This window comes from Dreissena polymorpha, chromosome 7 (genome assembly GCF_020536995.1).
Source record: "Dreissena polymorpha isolate Duluth1 chromosome 7, UMN_Dpol_1.0, whole genome shotgun sequence".
In the NCBI taxonomy this organism is placed as follows: Eukaryota; Metazoa; Mollusca; class Bivalvia; order Myida; family Dreissenidae; genus Dreissena; species Dreissena polymorpha.
In genome coordinates, this window is record NC_068361.1 from 70,436,486 (window position 1) to 70,461,078 (window position 24,593).

Sequence of the window (24,593 nt, forward strand, 5' to 3'; positions counted from 1 at the left end):
AATTTTCTGACATTTATTTTCCAACACCTGTACATTATTACTATTTCAATAATTCAGACATATAGCAATCAAACATGTACACATATCAATGTTTTAAATCAAATAATCATAGCAAAAATGAATAATTACGTTGATATCAAAATATCACAATGCACATTCAGTAATGACAAAAACACCAATTAATTAACAAAACCGCAATATGTTTATGGAAAAAATAATACCAAGAAAGTATAAATTCAAACTACTGGTACATCACACATGCTTCTCTAATTTCCAGTATTATGTATATTGGTTATTTACATTTTAATTTCATTCTGAATTATTTCCCATCTTCCAAAAAATGCGAATCATAAAGATTAACAAGTCAGTTCCATACAAGTTATTGCAAGCATGCAAACATAACAATGGTAGTTCTGAGTGTCATATTAAACAGAGTGAATAAGGTATTGCAAAACAAAACATAAAACAATAATCTTTTGTAAATACTACTATACATATAGTTCTTTGTTGATGTCTGTTATATCTCACATGATAGTTTTCAACACGTTAATTCAGGGTAATCTAAACAATTCAAGGTTTGAATGCAAATAACGCGGATGTGTGTCCAAAAATTGTCTACAGAATCTGTTGTTGACTGTCATCGTTTTCGCATGGCTTAGCACTTACCCGCGTCGATGTAGGTTATGATAAACTTCTCTATCGGTTCATTTGTAAGGTAACATAGTCCGTAAATGTTTATGAAAGACACATTCCAGTTCTTCAGACTGGCCAGTTCACACGTGCATTTGATGTCATTGGCTTCAAGACGTAAAATGTTAAGAGCTGGTAACATGGTAACGGCGGCAGGTATGGTAGTAAGAAGCGTGTAGGACAAGTCTACGTACGTGAGTTTCTTGTTGTTTTGAAATGCCTTGTTTGTAATGAACTGAATAGGATTGTATGAAAGATCGAAGTATAATAAATTGCGTAGTCCAATAAGGTCATTGTCCTCTATGAATTCTATCAAATTGTCATGAAGGTCTAAAATGTTAAGCTTTTTAAAAATATTCAAGCCACTGGGAATTTGTCTAAACTGGTTCGGACTTAAATAAAGACCCTCAACGCTAAAATTGTCTTTAAACTTTTCTGCATTCATAAACCGCATACCGTTGAAAGGCATACAAATGGTGTTTACAGATGGAAACATTGCAAAAATGTTTGGAAAGTAATCAACATGGTTGTTGTCATAATATATAACTTCAACATGTGGCGTGCCTGCTAAAGGACTGCATGGTTCAAAGACGTCTGACTTGCTTTCATTTAAAAAGTAATTGCTGCGCATTACTAATAACTTAAGGGGCGGAAGAGCACAAAATGCATTTGGGATTTTTGTTAAGTTAGACAGTTCTACTGTCAACGATTCCATACGTGTCAGTCCACGAAATGCACTTGAATCCAAACTCTGCCAAGGTATATCATACAGCCCAAGCTGATATAGTTCATATAACAAAGGAAGTTCGGTCGGCCACTTCTGAAAGGAGGCCATACTGACAGAGAAGTATTTTAACGAATGTCCAATTTTAGCCATAACTGACGGATTCAATGACACAATTGGGTTTCCATCAATATTTAACAGTTTCAGATTAATTATCGAACCTATAGCCTTAGGTAGCGAGTGAAGACTATTTGTATCTAAATATAATTCGTCGATATGGGCTTCGATTCCGCGGAAAGCGTAATGGGCAATTTGAGACATATTGTTACTACCAAGATATATATTATATGAACAATTCAGGGATCGCAACTGCATAAAGGCATCGTTTTCTATATTCGTAAGTTTGTTGTTTTGCAAGTAAATGTCGTTGAAGCAAACATCTTTATAGGGTGTCAAGTTGAAGACAGGGATAGAAGTAAGGTTTCGGTTGGCACAGTCGATGGCGTATCTCTCTTACTCGCAAGGATCCGAGTTTGTGTCCTGAAGGGATCCGTGAACACACGATGCGAGAAACACGATGAGGACACCGATCATCTGTAATACAAACATTTCATCATCATCATCATCATCATCATCATCATCATCATCATCATCATCATCATCATCATCATCATCATCACCATCATCATCATCATCATCATCATCATCATCATCATCATCATCATCATCATCATCATCATCATCATCATCATCATCATCATCATCATCATCATCATCATCATCATCATCATCATCATCATCATCATCATCATCATCATCATCATCATCATCATCATCGTCATCGTCATCGTCATTGTCGTCGTCGTCGTCTTCGTCGTCTTCGTCGTCGTCGTTGTCGTCGTCATCGTGATCGTCGTCGTCGTCGTCGTCGTCTTCGTCGTCGTCGTCATCGTCATCGTCATAGTCATCGTCATCGTCATCATGCGAAACAACAGATTGTTAGTTGAATGCATAACGGCAGATTTCTGTCATGTATAATTTACTTTTGCTATGTGCACTGAATTATTTGTTTTGTCAATATTATTAAATTAAAGCTATTTATAATGCGGAATACTGCGTTGCGCCATGAATAAATAATACGTGTGTATTTTAATACATTTTTTATTATTTTGTTACTGTTACAATACTGTATATTTAATTCTTTTTTTCTGCAATAATGTGTATCATTTAATGTCACACTTTGGTTTGGAAATACATGTCATGGCATTATACCGTCATTACTGATTAAGCACATAAAAAGTTTAGGAAAAAGCAATACCATTTTGGTGACCTATTATATTTGTTGTTTATGTTTGTCTTTGCAACATGGTTATTATTAGTCCGTTCTAATATCGTGTATGTTTAAGTCTTTGGCATGCGTGTTAAACGAAATAATACCGCTCACAGTTTAAACGAGATCGTAGGGAATTTCGTAAGGATTTTCGGGTACATGTAATCGTTAAATAGTTTAACTCGAGGTAATAGATACCATATGAGGCCGAAGTTTGATCGTGCAGTAGAAGTATTTTTCTCAGAAGCCATGCGGCTTCTATACCGATAAAACTAGGACTCCGTACGTTTTGTCTCACCAAGGTAAGTTTCTGGAGGATCAGAAAACGTCTCATGGAAATATTCAGATTTGCGTATTACCTTAAGCTTAGACCGATTTTTGAACGAATCTGCACAAAAGTTTCAGTAAAATGTATATAAGATGGTATCGCATGAGATGTAAAACAGGTGCCGTAGCTACCTGTATTTTTGTACAGCGAACGGAAGGCAAACACAAACTCCTCATTTATCACGGTCAGAAACACGTTCTGACGACCACAAAACGTACTGATTCTGCATCTAAGCTACCATACAAGTGCATTGAAAAACAATACTAATCTGCAACTTCCGCCGTTATGCCAGTGTGTATAACCTTATGAGATCGCAAAGTAATGTGAATCTTACGGGTTTTCTAAGATGTGCTCTCGGATAAGGAAATAGCGAGCACGTAGCGGTCTCTTTACATCTTGTATTTTAATTCTTTATTCAAGGTTATGTTTTCAGATCAAGGCCCATCTTTATAAGTTTGCTCATGTATATGCGGCTACGTGCAGATACGGCGCTACACACATTTTGCTAAAGTAATAAATATTTTTTTTCACTAATGGCTGGTTATTGCCCTTGTTAAATATGAAAAGATTCGAGCGTCCCCTTTTTTACTGTAACTTTTAAACAAATTAGTTTTTCATATTCATATTGCATATCAAACGTAAATGCTGCGGCAGCAATGCCAAAACTGAATAGTTTAGTAAAGAATTGTAATGAACAACTGTACCGCCAAACAATTCCTTAGAGTCATTTCACTGCGACGAATCTCTGTTCAGTTCGGAATGATAGTGACCTAACTAGAACGCGATATTTAGACTTATAGGCGTCATCTGATAAGAAACCTTTTGGTAACACATTAATTAAGCACACGAAACTAAATTTACCAGTCTTTACGCGCCATAAATATCCATTTCGTGGCGATCTTGAAAAAGGGGGTAATTCAAATTGTTTCGACATATGGGCCCATGATAAGGATCATTCAACAATTCCTTTAGCCAATACTGCTTATATAAATTGAGCAATCATTTTGTCTAGTAATTAAGCATTCTTACTCAACAAATAGGTGTACCTTTAACATTATATGCGGGTTATTGTACTGATGCCAAATGCCCAAAATGTGTGAATAAACACATTTTAGTTAATGATTATTTAGTAGTAACCTATTTTTGTATTTGGATACAAAAACATAAATGAACAATTGATAGAGTTCGTTTTTCATGTCTTGCTGATTTTATTTTTAAACGACACAGCTGTCATCGGCCACGTCACATTTGAAGTTACGCGTGCTAAAATACATTATTTCTTTGTTCTGTATAATATGTTAAATCTTCGCCGTCAATTTTCAGAATGACACGCTACTTTACACTACATGATTGTATAGATAGGCCCATAAAATTGTAACCCTTCAGTCAGGTATGCATATGTGCAACCTTGATACCAGGCGCCAGGATATTTTCGGTAAGATGTTTGCTGCGTCCCACAAGAAATTATGATTGCTACATAGATGACGCACACATCAAGCCATCAGATAATTGGTTAACGGATGATTACTTTAAACACGCTTCAAACGGTGGATTGGCTAACGGAAGCTTACTTCAAACACACTTCAAACGGTGGACATGTGATAGTCACATCATATTATTGGCTAACGGAAGTTTACTTCAAACACACTTCAAACGGTGGACATGTGATAGTCACATCATATAATTGGCTAACGGAAGATTACTTCAAACACACTTCAAACGGTGGACATGTGATAGTCACATCAGATAAATGGCATACGGAAGCTTACTTCAAACACACTTCAAACGGTGGACATGTGATAGTCGAATCATATAATTGGCTAACGGAAGCTTACTTCAAACAAACTTCAAACGGTGGACATGTGATCATCACATCATATTATTGGTTAACGGAAGCTTACTTCAAACACACTTCAAATGGTGGACATGTGATAGTCACATCATATAATTGGTTAACGGAAGATTACTTCAAACACACTTCAAACGGTGGACGTGTGATAGTCACATCATATAATTGGCTAACGGAAGCTTATTTCATACACACTTCAAACGGTGGACATGTGATAGTCACATCATATAATTGACTTACGGAAGCTTACTTCAAACACACTTCAAACGGTGGACATGTGATAGTCATATCATATAATTGGCTAACGGAAGCTTACTTCAAACACACTTCAAACGGTGGACATGTCAAAGTCACATCATATAATTGGTTAACGGAAGCTTACTTTAAACACACTTCAAACGGTGGATATGTGATAGTCACATCAGATAAATGGCTAACGGAAGCTTATTTCAAACACACTTGAAACGGTGGACATGTGATAGTCACATCCGATAAATGGCTAACGGAAGCTTACTTCAAACACACTTCAAACGTTGGACATGGGCTAGTCACATCAGATTAATGGCTAACGAAAGCTTACCTCAAACAAACTTCAAACGGTGGACATGTGATAGTCACATCATAAAATTGGCTAACGGAAGCTTATTTCAAACACACTTCAAACGGTGGACATGTGATAGTCACATCATGTAATTGACTAACGGACGCTTACTTCAAACACACTTCAACGGTGGACATGTGATAGTCACATCATATAATTGGCTTACGGAAGCTTACTTCAAACACACTTCAAACGGTGGACATGTGATAGTCACATCATATAATTGGTTAACGGAAGCTTACTTCAAACACACCTCAACGGTGGACATGTGATAGTCACATCATATAATTGGCTAACGGAAGATTACTTCAAACACACTTAAAACGGTGGACATGTGATAGTCACATCAGATTAATGGCTAACGGAAGCTTACTTCAAACAAACTTCAAAAGGTGGACATGTCAAAGTCACATCATATAATTGGCTAACGGAAGCTTACTTCAAACACACTTCAAACGGTGGACATGTGATAGTCACATCATTTAATTGGTTAACGGAAGATTACTTCAAACACACTTCAAACGGTGGACATGTGATAGTCACATCAGATACATGGCTAACGGAAGCTCACTTCAAACAAACTTCCAACGGCGGACATGGGCTAGTCACGTGGTGGCTTCGTTGTTACAGCGGGTACACTTAAAATGAAAAATAATTATCAGCTTCGAGCTACATTGCTTGCAGATTACCGATAATAAAGGGCTACGTGAACAAATTTAAAAACGGAGCTTGGGTTACCACTCGCTATCAATATTTGTTGTGATAGCTTATTTCGCATTTGTACTTGTACAACGCTTGTTTGGCCTTGTGTCACACCAGCTTTATCATGACAGGTTAGAAGACATTTCGTTCGGTGATTTGCCCTAGACTCGGCTTGAGATAACGTTGCTGACTTCACCAAGTGCTCGTTTTTGTCTTATTAATACTCTAAGATAAAAATTCGGTTAATGGTGTCAATTTATTTATTTGTTCCTTAATGGTAATTATTTCGAAACTGCGTTTTTCAAATCGCTTTACGTTGCAAAAGCAATTAACCTGCGTTGTAACATTTAGCGCTTATGCACCATTTTAATCAGAAATCATATACGACCATGCTAGTAATCATAAGTTTAGACAATTTTCATGCAACTTGCTCAGATCATTTGCATGTTTGGTGGAGTTGAACTCGGGCGGATTTACTTCTAATTAAATGTTAAACATGTTTTCACCATGATAAGCTTGTAAACAGTAGGGACAATTAAAGCATCTTACATTAATTTAAGCCCCCAAGTGTTACTAGAAGTGTTTACCCCCTGTTTCAGGCGTAAACGCAGAGCCGCATGAATGATAGTCTAATAAGTCTATTTCATTCGCTTAATATAACAATGTTTCTATCTTGGGAACAGGTGTACTGGAATCACGACCAATGCGATCAAATCAGTCATTGCGAATCTAGAATTTAGGTTATTGTTTCCTTAACCAAAACATCACGATTTTTGTTTTTAAATCTGAAGTTCTGTCTGTCCTTTAAGCATATAGTACAAACATGAACATTATTTGAGCTAATTACTTGTAAATATAACTGCGCATGAATATCTAACAATTGCTCATTCCAGCGTTTTTTAAATGGGACTGCCTCTAATTTAAATGTACCATCGAAATCTTAAAATTCAAATGAAGACCATATTTAAAGCGATCTAATCACAAATTCGAAAAAGAAACACGAAAACATTCATTTTTGTCATAGATTCCAGTTTATCAGCATCAATAAAACGGATAAGCTATTTTACTATTTTGTTTATATCCTTTCGTAGATTTGAAAAATCCGTGCATAAACATGCGCCTCATAAATGTACAGCCTGAATTTGCTAATGGTAGCGAGATAAATCATAGTTGTACAGCCTGGAATTGCTAATGGTAGCGAGATGAATCATAATTGTACAGCCTGGAATAACTAATTGCAGCGAGATAAATCATAGTTGTACAGCCTGGAATTGCTAATAGTAGCAAGATGAATCAAAGTTGTACAGCCTGGAATTGCTAATGATAGCGAGATGAATCATAGTTGTACAGCCTGGAATTGCTAATGGTAGCGAGATGAATCATAGTGGTACAGCCTGGAATTGCTAATGGTAGCGAGATGAAACATAGTTGTACAGCCTGGAATTGCTAATGGTAGCGAGAGGAATCATAGTTGTACAGCCTGGAATTGCTAATGATAGCGAGATGAATCATAGTTGTACAGCCTGGAATTGCTAATGGTAGCGAGATGAATCGTAGTTGTACAGCCTGGAATTGCTAATGGTAGCGAGAGGAATCATAGTTGTACAGCCTGGAATTGCTAATGTTAGTGAGATGAATCATAGTTGTACAGCCTGGAATTGCTAATGGTAGCGAGAGGAATCATAGTTGTACAGCCTGGAATTGCTAATGTTAGTGAGATGAATCATAGTTGTTCAGCCTGGAATTGCTAATGGTAGCGAGATGAATCAAATGATCCAGTTTTGTATTCCGGAGGCGACCATTTTTGTGTTTATTTTTTATTAATTATATAACAAATTAATTTTATTCGAATCATTCTTTAAATGACGCAAACAAATTAAAATAATATGTGAACACATATCTGTAAAACTTAACAATTGTAGTTTATCTAGTTCTTTGCAAGCATTTTAAAAACATTATGTTACATGGGTAACAGTAGACTACGATACCGAAACAATATTGTCTAGAATGATCGTTTAAACCATCGAGCCGGTCTCGTGGAAAACCGGGCTTTATGTTTATGCGAAAAGCATCGTCCCAGACTAGTAGGCACACTCAGCATAACCGCACAGGCTAATCAAGAACAACACTTTCCTCCTAACATGGATATCGTTAAGAAGAGACATCACTGCAACTAAATATTCAATAAAAGTGGAACGTACCTGCACTGATTTGCCGTTGTGGTGTGCACAAGCTAATCTAGGACGATACTTTCCAGTGCGAGGCTCAATAATATTGCGAAACAAGACAAGTATACATTAACCAGTGCACATTAAGCCCGAATGTTCAATAAAACACATAAGATATTGAAAGCAATTCTTAAATAATTTTCCTTATATGGTTTATCAAAACACGATGTTCCGTTGCAGCAGTACATATGATGCTTTATTTATTCGCCTTATCGGTATTGGGATGTATGCGAATTAAACATGTGTAAAATGAATAGATTTTTAAAATGTGACATCATGAGAATCAATTGGGAATGTTAATGCTAACGTTCTATTTAGCAAAGCCGATTATTTGTCTAATAGGTCAGTTGTTTCTTGCAACTTTTGAACCTCGATGTGACGCATAAAGAATAATTTGGCTTCTCAACGGACTTGCACGTGTTCCTACCAACAAAAATTTAAGTCCGTGCTAGTTTTTATCTTAAAAACCTGTTAGTTATCTACAGGTTGTTCCTCTAAACCATTGAACATGTACACTCATGCATGTTCGCCACTCGGATGCATGGTCGCATGAATAAGCTCACTTTTGCAACGGCTAATGACACATGGGTGCCCGGAACTATCAAAGGTTCTGAAATGCTTTAAGATCGTCTCATTGCTACCAATTCTAGATCCCGTATTACAACTGACTATACATTACACTAATACTATTTGGGAAAAGTACCGCCACTTGATCGTTTTGGAAATGTCGAGATAGGAAGTTTCCATTTGTCGGCATAAAATTAATATAACAAACGCGACCCACATTCAAAGTGGTGACCGACAAACTTATTTAAGTTGAAAACCGGCTTAACAATTATAATATGATAATTTTCGAAAACGGAACTATTGAAACTATCACAGAGTTATAAACACATTATAGACGAGTATGATAAACTTGGTAATATCCTCATATCCAAAAATGTTAACACTGTATATTAATTGTGTACACCCAATTGTATTGAAACTAGCTATGAACATTTGCTTGTATTATATCGGTCGAGTTGAGCTCGGACGTAAGCAAACTAATGCACCACAAGCTATATTAAAACAATAACATACGACAGAGCTTGCCCGGACATCTATGATTGGCCCGCTACATACACAACGACTCAAGTGCCATTATGCGGCTAGGTCCGATTATAGACGCCCGGCCGAATTTTGCCGTGTGTAATCGTTTATATTACATATTAATTGTCCCTTCCCTCAAATGTATAACAAAACCAGATTTCCGTACTTGTATTGTCATTCTATTGATTTCGTTGTTTATGACGTATCTCGTATAACGTAATTTCTGGGCGAAACATACAAGTTAAAGCTCGACTCTCTGCACGTTATGCACAACATTTGGTCGGTGTTATTTATTTAACAGTAAAACAACTTTTAAAAGCACCCAACTTCCAAAACGATTGGAAACTTTAAAAAAAAAAAACGCTCTGATAAGTCATTCGATTTCGTAAATCGTGTTTTTGGGCAGATCGGTTAGCATTCGATACAGACGTTTCCATAAAAATAATGTGGTTTAAAATAAATTTTCCTAAAATAATAGAATCCTGGAGAACATAAAACGGAAGTGCATATCGTTGTAGTATCGTGGACAACTTCTAAGTTAAATTTACTGTGATATTTATTTTAAAGGGACTTTTTCACAGATTTTGACATGTTTTGAAGTTTGTCATTAAATGCTTTAAATTGATAAATGTAAACATCGGCAATAAGGATATCCAGTATATAAAACAAGTAATCCCCACCTGGACTCAAACCATTCACCCTTGAAGTAAAAATGTAGCGTCGAAACCACTCGGCCATATATACGACGGGGTAATATTGTACATTAAATAATCAATCCAGGTATGATCACACAATATAACGATAACATTATTCAATAGTTTCGCGTTTGTAACGCTTTATATATTTTTTTTATCAATTTCTAACGATGACTTTTTGTGAACGAAAATGTATTTTCAGTATGAGTGTCCGTTATCAGTGTTATTTCGCACAATGATGTGCATTCTTCTTTTACATTTTTAATACGTAACAAAACGTTTGAAAATTCTCGTTATATATTTGTGAACAAGTCCCTTTAATACAGCCGTGCTAATTTTTATCTTACAACCTTCTATTTATCTAGTGATTGTCCCTATTAACGACTGAAAATGTACGCTTGTGCTTGTTCACCGCTCTGATTCATGGTCTGAGGAAAAAGGTCACGTTTGAAACGAGTAATGATACATTTGTGCATCATCTCGGAAATATCAATTGTTCTGAAATGCTGAAATAGGGATATATGTAAAACTATCACACAGTTGTGAACACACGTAGAGCAAACATTTATGCAAAACTCATTTATGTTCGTACGGTATTGTAGAGTTCGCAAAACGTGTTTACTAGCTCTAATAAAACATGTAAACACTTTAATTATGCAGTTTATATGTTCGGCGACTGTTACGACGATAGATCTGCTGCTGAAATTAATTTATACAACAAGTTGATCAATAAACAAATCAGTACACGACGTGGCGCGTGGCTTTGGGCCGTTGCCTGATAATTGCATTATCACTAACCAAAACAGAAGATTATTGCAACAGTCGTGCTTTCTTTCCATAGGTGAGTTTTCATTATTTATCAAAACAATGACAATTTAAGTGATATTAGACGCATCTAACAGTATATTCTATGCTTATAGGTGTCTATCGCAACTGTTGTTTATTTTTGGTGTTTTCACTTCATTTACACATATATTTGTTTATGCAGCAACAACATACTAAAACAATATCCCGAAAAGAGTAAAATAATGCATTTGAATATTAACAGTACTTTCGTTTTGACAACTGACAAAAGAAATGATTTGATGTACGATGTGAATCTAAATTTAGTTTAAGTACAGATTCGTCCATACGACACAAAAACACAATTTTGTTTTACGGATCATTTTAATTTCCTGCAACGATATCTATCATACGACACACGAACACTAACTCCGATCCTAATTAAAAGAGATCCGCTCGGCTTAGCATGCTTAGAGGACGCAGACAGTCATGTAAAATATCGAATGTAATATATATTTTTGTATAAACAACTGGTAGCAAGATGAGTTGCAGGTAATTGGCCGGTTACCACATTTTAACTAACACTTTTGACCTGTTAATTCTTTAACTCAATTCAACAGTGAAAAATGCGTCTAATATCACTTTAACTGTTTGACCAATAAAAATAATTTTATGAAGAAAAATGCTTGATGATGGTGATGATGATGATAATGATGATGATGACAGTCGGCAGGCGATATTATTACAGCGATATCTGAACAGTATCATATCCCGTGTCGCCGCGACTGTCGCGCAAAATATCGAGTATCGCTTCCTGTGTCGTGTGTCGTGGTCTCAAATAAGGCCGCGACAGTCGACAGGCGATTTTATTTCAGCGATATTTGGATAATATATATTATCCGGACGCATGATATTTTGCGCGACAGTCGCGTAAAATAGGCGACTGTCGCACAAAATAGGCGACTGTCGCGCAAAATATCGTGCGTCGCCGCGACTGTCGCGCAAAATATCGAGTATCGCTTCGTGTGTCGTGTGTCGCCCTTGATAAAAAAACGGCCAGATTATAGATGGCACTATCCAGATTCCGTATACACGTGGTCAACCCAGTCATCGTGAATGTACGATTAAAAGTATCGTTTCAAAATAAGAACAACACGATTGTTATTCATGAAATCAATTTTGAACTTAAAGAAAGCGAACGAGTACATGTTTGAAGCTCACTACGCGTATATTCCCAGTTGACATTTTTACCATCGCGATCCTGCAGAAATGGGACGACTTCTAACTTAAATTTACCGTTCAAATCATTAGTTTAAATGCAGAACCGGCACTGACGTTATGAACTTCGGCATGAGCTCTACTTAAGCATTGAATAACAATAAAATATCATTTTACTATATACTTACTGCCAGCAAATGGTTTGCACACTGCATTTTGTATAATTGTCTTAGCAAAATCATAAATATTAATATGTAAGGATGACAAAGTGTGCCTTACGTAAATATGTTTGAGGAAGTAATTTCACACTTACACAATAAGTATAAACTATTAACTTCTTGTTTGCGTATTATTACCCCATTTTAATTGCTCGTTCCATTCATGTAAAACTTGGTAGACAAATTATCCTTAACGAATGTACAAATTGGATTTTTTTTAAATCATATACTTCAGAACATCCTTTATTCTCTTGTAAAGATAAACCTTATCTGGAGTAATATTGTCGGACTGAGATACCGTTTTTTACCAAGATAGTTTAATTGACGGAAATGTAATAAACATTTTAGTTTGGACATCATCTACCGGAAATGTTGTTGAAAGGCAAAATTAGAAATAATTTGTTCTTAAACTAAACCATAATTAAAATATAAATTCCAATCCACAGAAAGTTTATAAAATGTATTCAATTTCACGATTTTACATTTTAAAAAGAAGACGGGCGCGAGCTAAAAATACATTTAAACATTTAAACTTTACTGTTATCTGCACTTGTGTAACATAAATGTGTGCATCCTATCGTAATATTTGGTGTTAAAGTAATTTAAATGACAATACATGACCCCGTTGATAGAAAACAATTGTATCTGTAACATTTGTAAATTAGTGGAAAACGAACAGTTTTTCACTTAGTTCCGAATAACGTCTATTGGAGCTTAGTAAGGTCTATTTATAAAGCGTTTATGTAGGCTCAATAAAATGGTAATCTAATTGTTTTAATAAAAACGACATTTTGTTCATGGCACGCAAATAAAAAAGAGTGTTTATGATAATCTTCAATTGAAGTGTTTTGTCAAACAAATATTCATAACTGTGTTTTTTTTTATATCCCCAACAGTTATGAGCGGTCATTTGAATACCATTAAAGTTTGAAGTTTTAAATTTACATTACATACAAATGTTATTTTCTCGCTGCATAATACATATATGTCAAACGTGATACAGGTCAGCTTTGCCAAAAACAAAAGTTTAAGACAAAAAGGACCGTTTTGCACAATAAAGGTCTATTGTTAAGAACAAAGTTTATATTTTTGATATAGTATACACACATGGTCAAATCCGTCATGTAATTATTGTAATATTGTCTTCGAAGTACGATATATATGCATTACACTTGTTTCCTGTAATTTTTCTTAATAATTACGAATACTATTGGTTTTGGTGATCACAGTGCTTTAAATCAAACATTCAGTTTTTCATGATCATCATGGTGTGACGGTTTTTAATGCATTAGGTGAGCGTATGTAAACATAATTTTATATAGCGTACTTCGAATAGTAATATTTTGTGACTTGCCTACTTTTTATGATGTACATTCACACAAAACAATATGACCCTCGTTGTGCGAAAATTGGTCTTAAAGCATTTGCAAGCAGCGTAGCTCCAGACCAACCTAAGAAAACATTCAGTCTGATCAGGAGCTTCGCTCTCCGCTATAAAGTCACGCAAGTCTCATTAACGGACATACTAGCAGGCTGGTATGGAGCTACGCTGCTTTCATATGGCATAAGATCCATTTATGCACAGCGGTGGTATTCTGCATCAGAACATGTAGGTTATTCGATTGGAGATACGGTTTTTGGTATTTGAAAAAAAAAAACACACAATGGAATCCATATAACAAACAATACATTCTATTATTCTGTGTCATTTATTTTCAAATATATGTACATTTTTTTTTATTAATTAATTCCATCAATTCAGACATATAACACTATATACACAGATCGATGTTACACATTAAATAATCATCGAACAGATTTACAATTGTGTCAATATCAAAATTACACAATGCACATTCAGACATGACAAAAGCACCAATTTACAACCACAATTTGTTTATGGAGAAAACACAGCAATACTGATTAAATATAATTTGAACTACCGATGCACCACAGATGACTTGAATGATTAAATATTTTCTAGTATTACGGATATTCATGAAATTAACTAAAACATTTTAATTTCATTTTGAATCATTTCCATCTTCGAATGAGTGTGGACGTGAATAATTAATAGCAAGCAGACATAAAAATAAGGATTTTAAGTGTCATATTAAAAAAGCAAGTTTACCAAACATTACATACAACAATAATCGTTATGAAAACATTTGATTATACTCGATACATCTGTTCTTTTCAATATTCATAGTTTAAACATTTGATTATACTCGATACATCTGTTCTTTTCAATATTCATAGTTTAAACATTTGATTATACTCGATACAACTGTTCTTTTCAATATTCATAGCTTAAAAAGCTGATTATACTCGATACATCTGTTCTTTTCAATATTTGATTATTTTCGATACATCTGTTCTTTTCAATATTTGATTATACTCGATACATCTGTTCTTTTCAATATTCATAGTTTTAATGACATGCAGCACTTGTCTAAAAATGCGTTCATGTTTGAATTAAAACAATACACGCAAATTAGAATATAAACTAAAAATTCTTTCATATCTGGAATAGTTTTAAATTGTTATGACACGTGTTGCCAATACCATTATATGTGAGACACATGATGTAGAGGATTGTATGATAATAATGTTTTACAGCCGATAATGTGCAAACATCAAACCCAAGGTCATACATAGCATATTTATATTTGAAGACCAATCACGTGGATGTGTGTCCAAAAGTTGTAGCATCAGAGGCTGTTACGTGCTGCACCGGCTGTTGGTCTTGATAAACAGAGCAATAGGTGCACTTGATTGATAACATAGCCTGTCTATTTGTATGGAAGACGCATTCCATCCCCAATTCATCCCAAATCTGGCCAGTCCGCATGTGCACTTGATAGCATTGGCTTCAAGACGTAACGTATGCAGAGATGGTAACGTGGTAACGGCGGCAGGTATGGAGGTCAGAAACGTCTGGGACACGTCTACGTACGTGAGTTTCATGTTGTTGTGAAATGCCCTGGGCGTGATGGACTGGATAGGATTTCCTGCTAGATGAATTTCTTTTAGACTGCGTAATCCAATAAGGTCATTGTCCTCGATGAATTCGATGACATTGTGATCAAGTGTCAGTGAAGTAAGATTTTTGAAAGTATTCAAGCCACTGGGAATTTGCCTGAACTGGTTGTCACTTAAATCAATCGTCAATACACTAACATTTTCTGTAAAATTATCAGCATTCATGTATCGCATACCGTTGCTGGACATAAACATGTATTTTAAAGTTGGAAACACTGTCAAAATGTTTGGGAAATAATCAACACGATTGTTATGATAATTTATAGTTGTATTATTGGGCGTGTCCGCTATATCACTGCATGGTTCAAAGACGCCTGACTTGCTTTCGTTTGAAATGTAATTGTTATCAATCTGTAATGATATAAGGGTGGAAAGAGTACATACTGCATTTGGTACTTTTCTAAAATTAGAGCCCACTACGTTCAACGACAGCATATTTTTAAGTCCACGAAATGCACTTGAATCCCAAAACTGAAAAGGTATATCGGATAGCGAAAGGTGTGTTAGTTCATGTAAGAACTGAAGTTCGGTCGGCCATTGATGGAATGAAGCCATTCCGACGCTGAATTGTGTTACAGAATGTCCAATTTTAGCCATGACCGACAGATTCAATGATATAATTGGGTTTCCAGCGAATAATAACATGTTCAGATTGGCAAGCGCACTTATTGCCTCTGGTAGCGAGTGAATACTATTTGATTGTAAATATAATCCTTTAACATGGGCTTAACCCAATGCCTCGAAAAGCGTTTTCGTCAATTTGAGAAATGTTGTTGTTATTAGCAAGTATATCATATGAACAATTCGTAGAGCGCAGCTGTGTAAAGGCATCGTTCCCAATACGGGTAAGTTTGTTGTAGCTCAAGGTAATGACCCAAAAGCATACATCAGTATAACGTGTCAAGTTGAAGAGAGGGATTGAAGTAAGTCCACGGCCTCTACATCCGATTTCATAGCTTGAGTACGAACAGAGATCTGAGGTTGGGTTTGGGCTTGGGTTTGGGTCTTGAAGAAATCTGCAAACACACGATGCAAGAAACACTGTGAGGAAACCGGTAATCTGAAATAAAAACATTGTCAGTGTAGAATTAATTAGACTGCATTGCTTGTTTACGTTGTTAGTTGCATCAAACAAATTAATTTCATAACACGTATAACATGTCTTCATTTGTTATGCCGCATATGCACGTCAACGTGACCAAACACGTTCACATGAAGTGCTTTTAAACGCATGTACGGGACCGCGTTGATGCGGTAAACTAGCACACTTTTGGGACATTTACGATGTAAAAAAGTATACAAAAGGCGTTGGTATGAATGGATCAGTGGACTAGTGGTAACACATTGGTGCCAGGTTCGATAGTTTAAATTATAATCTATGTACTCGTCTTTTGCATGAGACAGTTAACCGAGGTAAGGGTCCTATGTGCTTCACACAGGGCATTTAAACAACCAAAGTCGTTTTCGGAAATCAGTAACTTGGTCTTATGTTTGTGACTGTCGCTGTTAGACTATTACTCACTAGGTTTATGTGAGAAATACAATACTTCCAGTTTGTCTTTATAATTTCACATCACGGGTATTTTCGAAGCGGAGTCCAAAAAGCGTATCCTAGACGTCACGTTAATACCGCATAACGTTTTAATTCAAACATGTGAGCTCATGTCTATTAAATAATAGTTTATAGCAGTATATGATATTTTGTTATTTGGGATCTTAAAGATTCAAAAATAGACGTGTCTATTACTTCCAGAATTCCTTTGCATTCTTGCAAAAACAAAACACAAAAAACATGATGATGAATGCAAGCGTGCGGTAAAATATTGAAGGTATTTCACAATCGAGTATATTACGTTTTTCCTCGATACGCCTTGAAAGTTTAGTTTATCACGTACAGTCGCATTTTACTCGGTATGCTTATACATATCCCAACATATCGCGCTATGTGATATATAGATATAATATAACATGTGAAATACATAATAATAACGTGACATACAACAAAAAAAGCCACTAAATGTTCTTTGTTGATAACGATTCCTGCTGATGTTAATAAGTGAAGCACATATACACATTTATTAGTTGTTTTGCGTGTTTGAGCATAAGTATAAAGTGTTAACATGAAAATGATCATACGAAACAGCAATTAAACTTGTGGTTATTGTTCCAGATAAAGGCCTTTCTGCATACGTTTGATCATGTATTTGTGGGAATGTGCAGATGCGGCATGACACACATTTTTCCAAAGGTAATGAATACTAATTATCGATAAAGGTTTGTTAATGGCCTTTTCTGACATGAACGAGGTCAAGCGTCCCTTTTTGTACCGTACACAACTATGTTATTATGTAAATTCAATACAACGTTTCAACAAATTACATGAAATAATAAAGTTGTTAATGTTACTAAAAGAAATAATAGATATACAACTTGTATACTGTGGCATAAATGACTCAACTTAATACTTAAGTAAACACATGGTTATTAATTAACGTACCACCATATTATTCCAGGGAGACATTTCACTGCGATGTATCTCTGTTAAGTCCGGAATGAGAATGAATAAAACTTAGAGCGCGACATTAAGACTTATTGGCGTCATCTGATTAGACATCTTTAAGACGGAAGATACCAGTCTCAAAGCGTCACAAATGTCAGTTTCAGGGCAAACATGTAAGGGAGGTTATTTAAAGTGTTAACATATATCGGTTCATTACATCGATTATTGCACATTGCCGTGAATCGAAACTGTTTGTGTCACTTGATCCGTCATTTAATTGAGGAAATAAAGCATCCACAATCAAATAATAGGTGTAACTTATACAGTGTGTAGTGGTTATTGTGGTCGTACACGCATTTAAGCTTATGATTATTAAGTATTAATATATTCGTTTTTATATTTGGACATGCAAAGATAAATACGTGACATATTTTGTTATGAACCTGTTGTTTTTTATTATTTTGAAATGAATCACCGGACTTAGTCTGGTCTCATTCGAGGTTGCGCGTGCGCAAAACATTCTTTCCAAGTCCTCCATAAAGTGTTCAATCTTCAACACAAATTTTAAAAGGACTTGTTCACAGATTTTGGCATGTTTTGAAATGTTTCATTAAATGCTTTTAATTTATAAACAAAAACATCGAGACTATAAAGCTTTAGTATAAAACAATAATATTTTTTGATGAGCCACTGACCATTTGAGTAAAAGTCTAATGCTTAAACCACTCGGCCATCCATGCAAAAAGAGGTCGGTATGTATTTGTATACTTTATACACGCCATCCAAGATATAACGATAACAACACAACTCTCCAAATTATTCACTCGTTTCGCGTTTGTAACGCTTTATAAGTTTTAATTAATAAATAGTTAAAAGATGCAGATAATGGATATTTTAGAGCATGTTAAATGTTCGGTATATTTGTGTTTTCTCGCAAATAAAATAATTACAAAAAAATGCAAATCTAAATAATTTTGTCAATTTACCAAATATTTTATATCTGTTTTCCTTGTTTGTTTTTTTACGTCGCACATGCTATTTCCCAATTAAATAAAGCTGGTTAATGGCAGAATATTTCGAAGGCGCATTGCAAAGTAGCTTTCTTGATATTAAAAAAAAAAATGAGAATTTAACCGAATATATCAAAATGGGTCGCAAACCCATCCAGGAATATACACAGATCGCCGAGCCAGTGGAAACAAATAACTGTTAGTTTTTTGCCTAACTTAAGGCCTAGCTGTTACTTTGGGAATGTTGCACACATGGCATTGGCTGATAGTTGGTAATAACTTTACAGACGTTATCTATAAAGTGCCACATTGACAATGTAAACATGGGAGCGATTTGGTTCTACCACAACAATTTTCGAATATAAGCTATATTTTAGTCCTAGAAAAATATGCAAATAAGCAGTTTTGGTAAATAGTTACCTGCTCATATGAAAGCCTTTTTGTCGAAAAAGGGGTTATTCAAAACGAACGTGTGTATTCATTTGGCAGACGGTCCATGAGTAAGTTAGTCAGAGTGCAATCAAGTTCTGAATTGTATTCAACAGCAGTTTAACTTCACACAACAATCTTTGAGTCTGGAATAGACATGCTCATCTCGAAACCTTAAAGGGCTTCAAAACATACCATTCACGTATTTTAGTCCAAAGAGGTTTCAAGGTATGACAGTTTCCGAACTAAACAAGCTCGAACTTTGAATGGGGTCTTTATAAACGAATCACTAACATGAGATGTTTGTAAAACATATTCTGCCCCCCAACTCACATGATTTAAACGAGATTATATGAGTATGTAGTGTGTAACCTTATGAGAGTTACGTCCCTTATAAACCAATTTGTTACGCTATCAGTATTGCATCAGAATCTAGTCCGTTGCAACTCATCTCGATGTTGGCTTAATTAATCGTAATTTTGTTAAAAAATTATATTTGTTAAATACATACATTTATGTGCACACATGTTTATTATATGTCTTGACTGTAAATGGGGTACAGTCCTTAATTATTCTTTGATAAGCATGATGTATGGTGTACTCGTTGTGACTACTGTACTTTCAGAACTAGTATTTAATGTAATTCGTTTTATTGTCAGACGGTATTCATTGTCGATGTTCAATAAACAAGACAATTATACAACGTAACAAGCTCAGGATGATTTAACTTGCTGATTTCGGTCTGTGTGAAAATGTCATATAAAAAGAGGATACACATATAACCTTAGACAGTTGTTTTATGCTTGAACGAATTGACTCGGGTAAATACGTCAGTACAGTAATATCACCAACCATTAGAAAGTACAGTATCAACTGTTCAAGTGGTGTTTTATCATAATTCAAACGATTTAAGGGATTGTTGTGATGGGTGTTTATGGTACTCAAGCTGACTCGTATACAAACCTGTTAAAACCTGTACAAACCTGTTAACATTCGCGATCCCTTTGAAATGAATATTTCACCTACTTAACCCAGAAGCAATAGGGTCTTAATATAACGTACATAGTAAATACGCCTAGTTTGTAGAAAGTACTGTCAATATATCGCAGAAATATTTTCCCCGATGGGTCCTTGACATCGGATTTACAAACTTCGTAACCTTTATCTGAGCCTCAATAGCAATTATTACACTAACGGATATCAAAGCTCAAATGTTACGCACATTCTCATAGGTCAGTATCTGAAATTGAAATACGTTTAAGATTAGGCCCGGCCTGCTTACATGGAGCTGGACTACCGTCTAGGCTGTTGTGAGCTCGAATCCTTTTCTGGTCAACTTAATTGAAAGACGACGCTTTTCAGATCATGACGTAAGTGTAAGACTAAGGTATTTGTTTACCACCTAGATTCTTATATAATAACAATAAAAGTGTGAGTAGGTTTACTGGTTTTTGTCATCTGACTTAAATACTGATCAACTTCGATGGCATTATCAACACAATCACGAATTCGAAATGTTTTTATTTTTATTTTGCACACACATTTAGATTGTACCTGAATGATAGGGATTGTATATCGACATAGTAGAATTAAAACATTTTGTTTTAATTGAAGAAATTAGTGTTATTTAATCTTACCTCCTTATTAGTTTGTTTAAAGCCAGCAGGATTTAACCGCTTGTGTTTCTGAATTATCAGAAATCAATCTATTCATGCATGAATTTTACAATTCCTCGCCTTTTAAGCATTTATTATTGGGTTAATCCGGTGTCGTGACATACGCCAATGCCTTTAAAATGCGGAAAATGCACTCGCATTTTAATCAAAGCCTGATGTTCGTTCAATTATTTGTTGATTTAAGGAACTGAAGACATCTCATAAGAGGCAAAGTTTAGTTGATCTTTTTGATAAATCGCTGGTGTTTGTTTTTTCAACCAGTCAAACATCTCGTTAAGTTACGCCGTTTGGAGTTGATCCTTACAAAGTGAACAATAAATACACCAACGACTTAGGAGACGACGACTTATGTGGTCTTTTGAAAGTGGCCTCATGTAATGGCATCATCCAGTCAGCTGATACCAGAAGATTCAGACTGCAGATATTTGAAAGAACTTGGAGAAAATGAACAATAAATTATTTAGTTATAGCCATATCAAAAATAATTCATTTCATGTTCATTGGAATACATTTAAATGGAATCTGATGACGCTTTATTCCATAAGAACTATTTTGTTACATTTGCATATATTTAATTATATTTATCATCGAAAACGTAAGTTGCTAATATAAGATATGAATAACTAGTCGATTGGTTCGAACCTAGCGAATACGCACTAAATTGATTTACTCACATGGTATTAAGAGCATAAAAATCAATGATTACAAATACTGTTTTATTTAGTTTATGACCATGTGTTTTTGTTGTAGTTTGGCCCTTAGTGCATATATGTCCATTCAGAACGTTTTCTGCAAAGATTAATCATTTGAAACTATTAAGGGACACTGGGACTGATTAAAAAAGCTCACAGGTTACTCAAATGCTATAAACTAAAGGACTTTATAGACGCACGTTTGTGTACTGTTCTTGCCAATACCGCTATGCATGCACATCCCGTGTCTTCGGTGCTTACAAATGTAAAGTCACTCACTTGCTAAAGTTATATTATATGCAGGGACCGAATAAACTCGAAATAGATACGCAGGATTTTAATGCATCTTGGCTCAAACGTTATGGTCATTGAGATCATGTAGATCAGTATTAGCTGACCTCAATCCTTTTTCACGCTTGAAAGTTTATGTTATTTTGGCCATTATTGTCCTGTCCTTTCTATAATTACTGTGCCTTTAACAGAAGGTTCATGAAACTTGATCTAATTGCGATCATGTTCAAAAGGCATACGTCACATGACCTTAATGTAAGGTTATCTTTTGAATGTCCTGAAAAGTGGCCTGAAATGTCCTGTAAACAGATCTTTTAAAGTAGTCTTACATCTCATCCTGTGTTTATCGGATTTTAACGTATTGGTTATTTGATAAATTGATCTCCATTTACATCACATTTGATTTATATTGCGGCGAATAAAAGGTCAAATGGATAACTGCTTATATTTTTCTCATATTTTTCGAGAATAAGCGATTTTAATTACACGGCCACCAATCGCTCCTTAGATTTAGTTTAACATCGTAATAGCCTTTATTCTGCTTTAGATGTTTTCAGATTAAGGCCATACCACTGTCTCGGATGTTTTAGTCGTCAAACTATTTAATAAAACAAACGATGTTTAAAGTACCGCGCTGTTGTGTGTATGCAAATCGAAAGCGGAAATGCTCATGCTAGTTTTGACCAACCAAGCGGCTTGTAGCACTCAGTCGCGATTGGATGAAAACCACGCGGCTTGTATCACTTAGTCGCGATTGGAAGACATGAAGTATGCTACTTTTAAGAAATAGCAGTGCTATCAGTCAAGCCTTTGGAACATTGATACTTTGTTAATAAGAAATAAACAGCTGCATGATTTCAAGTGCTAGACGTACCGAATTACGAACGCATTTGTACTAACTATGAAGCATATTGCCTTTGGGGTCATTTATAAAGATTTATGTTGCTTACCTCTATTATTTTGTTTTATACCCCCCCCTATGCTTTGCATTATTTTTGCATTATTGCTTTGAATTTCCCATTCGGTTGCGGTGAAATCACCTTAAATCCTTTTCGTACTGAATTGTGTATTGTTTGATCATATATTGACAAGCCAATTGCTCAATTGTCTTATGTAAAAGACTTATAGACGGCATCAATCATTTTCCTCCTGATAGTGTTTATGGAGATTCATTATTCCTATATTGTGAATTGCTGCTATTATCTTAATTGGATTGATATCGTCGTCTTCGTTCGTCATTAATTTGCTTTATCATGGATCAGTGTTCTTATCATTTCGCTTGTATTGAAGATTTAGTCTGATTTAGTCTGATGAGACTGTGATTTATTCTTACACGAATTATTGAGGCTTCATGTTTAGTTGTCATTGTTAATGAATTCCAGTATTTAATTGTGTACCTCTTATATTGAATTTTGATGGCTCATTTATTTCATCAATAGTGTACTGCCTATGATTTAACTGCTTTAATTGGTCTAGGACATGGTCGGCGTAAAATATGATCATACCCAATGTTTTAGTCATATTAACCTTGGTTAGCCAGGGTACCTTTTTAGAGACCTGTTCATGGTAATATTACATCAAGTTACTTGATTGACGTCATTAACACTAACTACCTGTATCGGGAGTTAACAATTTCATTTTTAAAAGTTATAATGACCTTAAAAAGAAATGTATGGTGTTTCGACTGGTCACATATGATTTGAGCCTTGCTCTGTGAAAAGGGGGTTTAAAGCATGTGCGTACAGTGTCGTCCCAGATTAGCATGTGCGGTCCGCACAGGCTCGTCAGAGACGACAATTTCCGCCTAAACTGGATTTAAGTCAAGAAGAATCTTCGTTTAAACCGAAAATACAATAAAAGCGGAAAGTGTCGTCCCTGATTAGCCGATAAGGACTGCACAGGATAAATCCGACTCGATACTTTTTGCACATGCATTAAACCGCCTTTCAACAGAGCTCGGCTCAAATATAATGTACTAGTAACAATTAACTTTTGTATTTTTTTTACATTATTTAAGAAATGATATTTTTCTATCATGGTTTGTTGTCGAATAATCCACAGTAAGGAGTATAGATGCGTAGGAATTAAATCACGAGTGCGAAGCACGAGTGATTTGATAAAACGCATCTATACTCCTTACTGTGGGTTATTCGACAACAAACCATCATATAAAATTATTATTTCGATTATTACACGATTCTGATTGATTTGGTTCAAGCTTTTGGACATGAACTATATTTTTCAATACTCCGACCTTCTTAGTACAAAGTTCACTATTTAGTGACGTCATTGAATTGTACGAACATATGACGTTGCTTTCATTCATACATATTTTGCAAATGACGTCACTTTCATTGAGAACAAAAATCGTATAATTTAAATGACGTCACGTTTATTGATGCTACTGAAAAGCTGACATGTTATACATGTTTTCTTAATTACATTTCCTACCAAATAACATTATTTGTGGGCGTGGTTATGCCACGTATCACCATATA

General features: G+C 35.2%; 1 protein-coding gene across 3 annotated transcripts; it reads right to left on the minus strand.

Moving 5' to 3' along the window:
• Positions 1 to 18,138, minus strand: LOC127838683 (chondroadherin-like protein). 3 transcript variants are annotated; one of them, XM_052366558.1, is made up of 2 exons: positions 17,995 to 18,107; positions 1 to 2,008 (listed from the first exon to the last, which is right to left on the minus strand). In XM_052366558.1, the coding sequence occupies exon 2, from the start codon at positions 1,787 to 1,789 to the stop codon at positions 656 to 658; it is 1,134 nt and encodes a 377-aa protein (XP_052222518.1). In that variant the 5' UTR covers positions 1,790 to 2,008; positions 17,995 to 18,107; the 3' UTR covers positions 1 to 655. The 3 variants fall into 3 exon arrangements, with proteins under 3 accessions (XP_052222518.1, XP_052222517.1, XP_052222519.1); XM_052366557.1 differs by lacking the exon at positions 17,995 to 18,107 and adding an exon at positions 3,777 to 3,914; XM_052366559.1 differs by lacking the exon at positions 1 to 2,008 and adding an exon at positions 14,213 to 16,557 and having other exon boundaries at positions 17,995 to 18,138.
• Positions 18,139 to 24,593: the final 6,455 nt, after the last annotated feature.

What these genes read in the sequence shown, in the direction of transcription:
- LOC127838683 (XM_052366558.1), bottom strand. Translation starts at nt 1,789, where the DNA reads ATGCAGTTGCGATCCCTGAATTGTTCATATAATATATATCTTGGTAGT.